Consider the following 8,704-nt stretch of genomic DNA (forward strand, 5'->3'; position numbering starts at 1 on the left):
AGCAGCCAGGAAATTAAAAGGTATGCGGTCCGCCGTGTTATCGCCGCCGAGGTGGGAGTAGAAAGCCCAGAGGCCAGAGGAGCCGCTTGTTGCTTGTTGTCATGCCGACCGAATGTGATCATTTACTCCTCTTCTTCAACGCGAATCTCCCTCTTCTTCCCTCTCCCCCGCAGCACCAACTGCTCAACCAAGGGGCCGGCAACCGCAAGTTCAAATGCACCGAGTGTGGCAAGGCCTTCAAATACAAGCACCATCTGAAGGAACACCTCCGGATCCACAGCGGTGAGTCGCTGCGCTCAGCCCAGTTACCGTGTCACATCAGCTCTCAGTGTAGTACCAAGGGGTTAAACCCAAACCCAGAACAAATGCATGAGAAAAGATCTTTTTTCTATTGCTTCGTTCCTGCAATGACGTCATGACGGCACTGTAGCTTTGCTGCATTGCACGTATATATATTTATTCAACTTCAATTGCATTACATGCAACAAAATCAGCCGTCTTACAATGATTCATTTTTTGGTTTCAGGTGAAAAACCGTACGAGTGCCCCAACTGCAAGAAGCGCTTCTCCCACTCGGGCTCCTACAGCTCCCACATCAGCAGCAAAAAGTGCATCGGCCTGATCGCCGTCAATGGCAGGATGCGCGGCAACATGAAGACCGGCTCCTCCCCCACCTCCTCCTCCTCCTCGCCCACCAACACCGCCATCACCCAGCTGCGGCAGAAGCTGGAGAACGGAAAGCCGCTCGGCCTCCCCGACCACGGCGGCCACCTGAGCATCAAGACGGAGCCGCTCGACTTCAACGACTACAAGCTGATGATGGCGTCGCACGGGTGGAACGGCGGGCCCGGGCCCTTCATGAACGGAGGCATGGGAGGGACCAGCCCGCTGGGGGTCCACCACAACTCCAGCGGCCAGAGCCCCTTGCACCCGCTGGGGATGGCCGGGCTGGAGTCGCAGCTCCTGTGCTACCCGGGGCCGCTGGGGAACAACCTGAGCGAGGTGCAGAAGGTCCTGCAGATCGTGGACAACACCGTGTGCAGGCAGAAGATGGACTGCAAGCCCGAGGAGCTCTCCAGGCTCAAGGCCTACATGAAGGAGCTGGGCTCCCAGGTGGAGGAGCAGAAACAGGCGCTGACATCGGCGGGGATTCAGGGCGGCCTCCCGCTGATCAATCACAACGGCGCCACCAAGAGCATCATCGACTACACGCTGGAAAAAGTGAACGAAGCCAAAGCCTGCCTCCAGAGCATGACCGCGGACTCAAAGAGGCAGATCAGCAACATCAAACGGGAGAAATCCAGCCACATGCTGGAAGGAGGCGTGGAGGAGAAGGTGCAGGAAAACATCCTGTTTACACCGTACGCCTGCCAATTCTGCAAGGAGTCCTTCACCGGGCCGATACCTCTGCATCAGCACGAGCGCTACATGTGCAAAATGAACGAGGAGATCAAAGCCGTGCTGCAGCCCGCCGAGAGCTTGATGCCCAACAAGTCGGCGATGTTCATGGAGAAGAGCAGCCACGTGTCCTCCTCCGTGCTGTCTGAGAAGGGGTTCGCTGGGCCCATCAACCCCTACAGGGACCACATGTCCGTGCTGAAGGCGTATTTCGCCATGAACATGGAGCCCAACTCGGAGGAGCTGCTCAAGATCTCCATAGCAGTGGGCCTGCCTCAGGAATTCGTCAAGGAGTGGTTCGAGCAGCAGAAGATGTACCGGTACGGCGCTGCCAGAACCCCACCGCTGGAGAACAGGCACAACATGGACATGGCCGGCGGAGCCAACAACCACCACACGCCACCAAAAGACTCTCTGGCAGCTCGGTCACCCGTGTCCCTGCTGAAGCCTGCCGACCGCATCACCTCGCCCTCCATAGCAGAGCTCCACAACAACGTGAACAACTGTGACAACCCGCTCAGGCACTTGAAGAACCACCCGTTCGGCGGAGGCGGCGGCGGCGGCAAACCCAAGGGCGACAAGCTGGACCACTCCCGCAGCAACACCCCGTCCCCGCTGAACCTGTCCTCCACTTCTTCCAAAAACTCCCACAGCAGCTCCTACACCCCCAACAGCCTGACTTCGGAGGACCTGCAGGCCGAGCCGCTGGACCTCTCCCTGCCGAGGCTCATGAAGGAGCCCAAGCACGCACTGACCGTCCGCAGCCGGCCCAAAGCCAACAGCGTCAGCGCCGACCACGGCAGCGTCCCCTCCCCCCGAGAGCACTTCGAAGAGCCGCTGAACCTGGTCTACTTCAAGAAGGAATTCTCCGGCTCGGCCAACAACGGAAACCTCGAAAAAAGCACTAGCCCCATCTTCGGCATGAACCCGTTCGCCGGCAAACCCCTGTACACGTCACTCCCGCCTCAGAGCGCGTTCCCGCCGGCCACCTTCATGCCCCCGATGCAGGCCAGCATGCCGGGCCTCAGGCCCTACCCGGGCATGGAGCAAATGGGCTTCCTGCCGCACATGGCCTACACTTATGCCGCGGGGGCGGCTACCTTTGCCGAGATGCAGCAGAGGAGAAAGTACCAGCGGAAACCAGGTTTCCAGGTAAATAAGCCACCGGTGGCTTCGCCGAAAGCCCCCCAGGGGCGCTCTCTCTCCGATCCTCGAAAATGATCTGAACTCATTTCTGTACTAATTAGAAGGGGCTTGAGAGTCGCTCACCTGAGGTAGCAGGGAGAACGCCACCTGAGAGGAGATGTGCTCTCCCAGATTCACCCTCATCTCTCTCCGTTTTTTAAAATTGGAGGATGCGCCACGTGTGGCACGTAATATTGAATTGAATTTTTAATTAATCTTGAATGACAACAGTCATTAGCCGCAGTCCCTTAATGTCAAAAGACAACATTATGTCTAAAGTTTTTACCTCAAAGGGGACCGAATTCAAGCATAAAAGAACCGATTGGATGATATTGGCCCTAAAATCCTTTCAGCCGAGTCATAATTGCTACCACTTTCCTCTGTTAAAATGTGTGTGTGTGTGTGTGTGTGTGTGTGTGTGTGTGTGTGTGTGTGTGGAGGGCGTTAATGCTTCCGAGTGTTGCAGCGCTGGACAGGAGTCGCATGTTTGGCTGTTAAACCTTTGTGCCCCGGAGCCGTGCACTTTTAAAGAGCGGCGCGGCTCAAATGAGCTTCTACGTGTGGATTAATAATGCACCGTCTCCATGTTCATTACCACTGAGTGCTGAGGGCTGTTTAACATGGAGGGAACCATTTTGATGGAGAAAAAAAAAAAAAGTATTAATAATGTTTCCTATTCTAAGTTATTAAATTAGATTTTAAAAATACAGCTAGGGGCGTTCAGTTCAAATTGATGCAGAGGGATAGTGGTCTCTCCTTAAAACACACTATCACACACACACATGCATCCAAGGAGCCTTTTGGTTGGAATCCAGGCTCACTGGGCCTTGCTCTCCATCAAGTCATGTCATCATGTTCAAGACCCCTCCCATCATGTCAGGTCTCCCTCAGCTGAGACGCCGTAAATGTCCCCACACTCACGGCGGCGCTCTGTCTTCTCCTGTGGTCTCTGTCTTGTCTCTGAAGGGGGACCTGCTCGACGGTACACCCGACTACATGTCAGGGCTGGACGACATGACAGACCCCGACTCCTGTCTGTCGCGGAAGAAGATTAAGAAGACCGAAAGTGGTATGTACGCGTGTGACTTGTGCGACAAAACATTCCAGAAGAGCAGTTCCCTTCTAAGACACAAATATGAACACACAGGTATATACTGTTCTAGACCCTTACTTTAAACCCCATTGCTTTTTATGTTTTAAATGTTTGTGTTTCTAAATCCTCTCACTATGAATATATTTATTTTATGTTCCCCCCTTTTTCTCCTTCTTCCTCCTCCTCCTCCTCCTCCTCCTCCTCCTCCTCCTCCTCCTCCTCCTCTGTTTGACCCTCAAGTTGTTTATGTGAACCAGCACCTAACCTGCTTCTTCATCCACAGGGTTGAGTTTGACTTTTTAACATGTTAGTAATCGATGCAGGTAGACGGGCAGCTGTGCTCTCAGGTCACTGTGCTCTTTAATTTTTCCGGATCAACACACGTGAACTCACCTCCATGCGTAAAGCCGGTGCTGAAGGCCCATAATGCCTTTCACCGGCCCCGTTAGCGCCGATAGAAGCTCCAGAGCTCTGCTAACACGCCTTTCGTTATAGCTATTATTTCACTATGTTGCATCATTTATTTCATCCGCTATCTGTAGCCCATCCGCGCGGACATTAAAGGCGGCGAGGGTGCAGTCGAAAGGGGGGTCATGTGATCCGTGGGAGTCGGGCGGCCATATCTCAACACGACCTGAGCCGTTGTCATTAAGTTACTGGGGAGTAAAAGTTTAGCTCGATGAGCCGTGGGTGTTTTGACAGTTTGTGTCATGAAACAACCCCCCCTCTGTGACACCCCCCCGGTGTCACATTCCCGTCACATTCGGTACACGCAGGAGAGGCCTAGCAGCAGGGCGGGCCTTACCCTGAACTTGAATAGTGTTGGGGGATAAGCAGGGCAACCCCTCGGAGCCCCCCCCCTGCCCCCCCCCCCCCCCTCCATGTCGGATTTGTTGACTCCGTTGTCGCGCCCTTCTGTTTGTTTGCTCGGCAGAACTTTATTCATTCGCATTCGTCGGAATAAGTAGTCGGAGCTCCTCCATGCTTTAACCGCGGGGGGGGGGGGGGGGGGGGGGCGCGCCGCCTCCATAATGAGAGGCCCGTGAATGCGAGCGCACTTTCTGCTCGCCATTTGAATAAACAAACAGCCCCCGTAGTCGTAAGTCGGCGCTGGACTTGATTCCCCGTGATGTCACCGTGCTCCATGCTCCATCTAACCCATCACAGCTTTTTCCTCAACGTTTTGCTTTTCTTCTTCTGACTTTTGTGTGATTTGTTGTAGCAGCGGGACAAGCAACAGCCGACTCACCACCTCCCCCCCCCCCCCCCCCTCCTCTTTTTTGCGTCCCTGCAGGCAAGCGGCCGCACCAGTGTCAGATCTGCAAGAAGGCTTTCAAACACAAACACCATCTCATCGAGCACTCCCGCCTGCACTCGGGGGAGAAACCCTACCAGTGCGACAAGTGCGGGAAGCGCTTCTCCCACTCGGGCTCCTACTCGCAGCACATGAACCACCGCTACTCCTACTGCAAGCGGGAGGCCGAGGAGCGGGAGGCGGCCGAGAGGGAGGCCCGCGAGAAGGGCCACCTGGAGCCCACGGAGCTGCTGATGAGCCGGGCCTACCTGCAGGGCCTGACTCCCCAGGGCTACCCGGAGCTGGCGGAGCGCGAGGCCATCCTGAGGCACGACGCCGTCAACGGAGGGATCAGAGAGGGGCGGAAGGAGGCGGAGGGAACGTACGCCAAGATCGGGCGCAGGGACGAGGAGTTCGAGGAGGAGGAGGAGGAGAGCAAGAGCATGGACACGGACCCGGACACGTTGAGGGACGAGGAGGAGAACGGAGAGCACTCGATGGACGATAGCTCGCTGGACGGAAAGACGGAAACCAAATCGGACCGCGAGGACGCGATGGAGGACGGCATGTAACCGACGGCGACGACGACGACACAGCAGAAGAGTTTCAGGTTCCTCTCTCTTTCGGTTCAGTATTCTCACCTGCTCGGTTCAAGAAGCCGTGGGTGCACGTGCCTGAAGCTTCTGGGAAGCTTTCTTTGACCGACTCCTCTCGGGGGGGTGACGGAGGGGGCGTTGGGGGGGGGGGGGGGGGATGTCTGCTGAACAGGACGCGGACTCAAAAGTCAATCCGGAGGAGGCCGCTGACGGGGGGGAGGCACGGGTTTGTGAAATAAGCTGCATTATGCAAACCGAACAATGAATAAATGAATACATTTAAAAAAATGTACAGTACTAAGGCCTAAAAATATGTGTGGTGCTAACCTCCTGAAATAAACCCCATGTGTTCCATAGTATTTATAGCACAACTAGTGACCTGTACAAATTGCACTCCGCTTCTATAATCATGAACAAAAATAATAAAAAGTATTGCCTATTGTATATATTTATACAGTGTTGGAAAAAGAGCAGCAGTGTCTGCGCTGCAGTCCTTCCGTATTACCTTTGTTATCGCCCACCTACCTTCAGTGTTGTCTTTACTTTTGCCACAAACGTCTCCAGCCGCACTATTTCAGGCCTCCAATCAGCGCCACAATGAAGGAATTTAAACAAAAGACCGTACGAAGGAGCCCAGTGGATTCTTTTTTCTTTTTGTTTTTCAGGAGGAGCGAGTCTTAGAGAGACCTTTGTTTTAAGGGAAAAATACAGTTTATGGACAGAAAAGAAAAAAAAATGAAGGACGAAGCCTTTGTAAGGTGTTTTTGATAAGAAAAAAAGAAGCCTTATATGCAAACCTTTTAACCTGTGTGTTTTCTGCAAGTGCCACCCTCGTATTGTGTAAAAGGAAGGTTCATTTTGTCACCAGCTTCAGTATTATTGAAATGGTTCACCGTTGTTCTTTGAAGCATCCGTGTCAGTATTAAGACTTATAGGCAGCAGGCTCTTAGTTTACATTATGTCGTGCAATGTTTTCTCTGTTTCTTTACTTTTAACTTTGTCAGTATTACACCAAACCCTTTTCTTTTTTTCAAACAGCAAATTGCATTCTTTTCATTTGTAGGTTGAAAAAAAAAACATTATTTATGTGGCCCATTTTATATTTCCTAATTTTATTTATTTCATACTGTTGTGTACAGTACTATAGTTCTTCAATATATAGATATATTTTAGTAAAAAGGAACACGGTGTCGATCATAGGGGCGAATTTTACGTAAAGAGAGCATTTATTGTGTTTTGAAACATTGTGAAATGCGAAGTTTAATCTTATTTTATTTTATTTCCTTTATTTTCCAGTTACTGGAAAATTCCAAATTTGGGAACTTTTATACAATTGTGAAAACACTGTATTTTCGACTGAAAAATTCCACTTTCTTCATCTTTGTTTCTTTTTTTAAGCTAAAAAAAAATGAAGAGGGACTGTTAAATACTATGTATGATATCATGACTGAAGAAGAATCTTTCCTGAAATGTCTTTGTAAAAGTATTATTGAATTCTTAATTTGTAATTTCTCTTGAAAATGACCCTGCTCGAATAAAAGTAGCCAAATTACAGAGTACCAAACCTCAGCGCCTCGTGTTTATTCACAAAACAAACGGGATCACTTTAAATTCTCTCCGAGAGGAGAAGGGCTGGAAATCTTTCTCTCCTCCTAATGTGCTTCATACAGAAACCATCATTATTATGTTAATTACGTACATTTAGGATTTGCATATTCACGTGGATCACAGTGAAATGACCGCGGGCCCCAGCCGCTCATTACGGCGGAATATTTAAGCAAAGCCAGACACATACGCGGCCTTCGCCTTTTCACCTGTACCTCACCTGTTCTACTGATCGTCGGCATTCACAACAAACGAGCAGGATTCTGTCAATCAAAGAGCATTCCTGCCAACGCCCCCAAATGTGTGTTACTGCGCCACGAGAAATAGTCCTCAACCCTAGTTTTTGGCCTGTTTGAATAATGTAACTTGTGACATTTACTTGAGGTTTCTGTTTTCTGCATTTTAACGGCTCCAAAGTGGATGTCTGTAAAAATCAGCGTTGTTTTCTTGTGAATTGCCCCCAAATGTTAAAAAAAGACGCAAACAGTCGAAGCAAACAAGGAACCCGCGGCCGTCGCTCCAGACGTCCACCGACGCCCCGAAAGAACCTTCCCGAGGCCCGACAGGTGGAGAGACGGCTCGGCTCCGTTAGCCGCATTATGCAGATGGGGAGCAACATCAAAAGGCCCAGATGAAAGCGCCCCGAAGGTCGAGCGATGCCAAACATTACGGCGCGCTGCGCATACCCCGATTCTCCCATCGATCGGATCGTTCGCCGGATGAAAGAGCGGGTCTTAAATGATTAGCTGATGAATTTGATAATGTGCTGTGAACCGCCTGAACAACCACACATGCGGAGACGAGCGAGGGGTGGGGTGTGGGGGGGGGGGGGGGGGATCCTCTGGAGGATATCGCTGCCATTAGGGGAGAAATCTCAAACCTTCCCCTGCTTTTCATTTTACATCTGTTAGACTGGCACACTGGCTTAAATTCACCCGTTTCCAAAAGGGGAGGTCAGAGGTCGGAATGGATGTGATGAAACGCTGCTGCAACCGCGGAGAGAAAAAAAAAAAAAACGATGAATATATTCATCAGATCACGGAGAGGAAGAAGTGGACGAGAGGTGAGACGGACAGAAGACGGTCTAAACCCGATGTCTCTGCCTCCCTGTGGACTCTTCTCTTTGATTATTGGCTGATACTGATGTTGATCCCCTTTAGGGATCAATACTGTCTGAGACCATTAGCCCGGGGCTCAGAGGACGACGCCTTTCAATTGCAATCAGCGTGCCCGATTGATTTTTGTCATTTTATTTTTCCCGATTATATGTCGGGACTGAAGCACAACAAGTGTCACGCAGCCCCGTCTCCTTGTGTTCTTTTTTTTTCTTCTTTTTTTTCGTGCGCCATCTCTGCAGAGACAAAATGAAAAAGACACCACACACGACACGCGGCACAGGCCCGGCTCTCGGTTGTCGCGTACACTTAGTTTGAACACCGCTTGAGGTAAATTCACAACAAATACAAGTGAATGAGGGAAGCAAGGAGGGTTACCGTATGGAAAAAGGGAGGGAGGGCATGGAACCTTCGGCCG

At 51.2% G+C, this 8,704-nt stretch overlaps 1 protein-coding gene across 2 annotated transcripts; it reads left to right on the plus strand.

The window, feature by feature from the left end:
- Window positions 1–37: 37 nt before the first annotated feature.
- On the plus strand, window positions 38–5,694 carry zeb2b (zinc finger E-box binding homeobox 2b). 2 transcript variants are annotated; one of them, XM_062560534.1, is made up of 4 exons: window positions 38–282; window positions 527–2,550; window positions 3,550–3,730; window positions 4,971–5,694. In XM_062560534.1, exons 1-4 carry the CDS (start codon window positions 102–104, stop codon window positions 5,540–5,542), a joined length of 2,958 nt encoding a protein of 985 aa, XP_062416518.1. In that variant the 5' UTR covers window positions 38–101; the 3' UTR covers window positions 5,543–5,694. The 2 variants fall into 2 exon arrangements, with proteins under 2 accessions (XP_062416518.1, XP_062416519.1); XM_062560535.1 differs by having other exon boundaries at window positions 39–282; window positions 3,550–3,652.
- Window positions 5,695–8,704: the final 3,010 nt, after the last annotated feature.

This window comes from Pungitius pungitius, unplaced genomic scaffold, assembly GCF_949316345.1.
Source record: "Pungitius pungitius unplaced genomic scaffold, fPunPun2.1 scaffold_57, whole genome shotgun sequence".
NCBI classification, from domain to species: Eukaryota; Metazoa; Chordata; class Actinopteri; order Perciformes; family Gasterosteidae; genus Pungitius; species Pungitius pungitius.

Bases quoted from the DNA above. Each gene is read 5' to 3' on its own strand.
- zeb2b (XM_062560534.1), top strand. From the start codon at position 102: ATGCCGACCGAATGTGATCATTTACTCCTCTTCTTCAACGCGAATCTC. The intron at 283-526 runs GTGAGTCGCTGC...TTTTGGTTTCAG, and splicing joins ACACCTCCGGATCCACAGCG to GTGAAAAACCGTACGAGTGC. The intron at 2,551-3,549 runs GTAAATAAGCCA...TTGTCTCTGAAG, and splicing joins AGCGGAAACCAGGTTTCCAG to GGGGACCTGCTCGACGGTAC.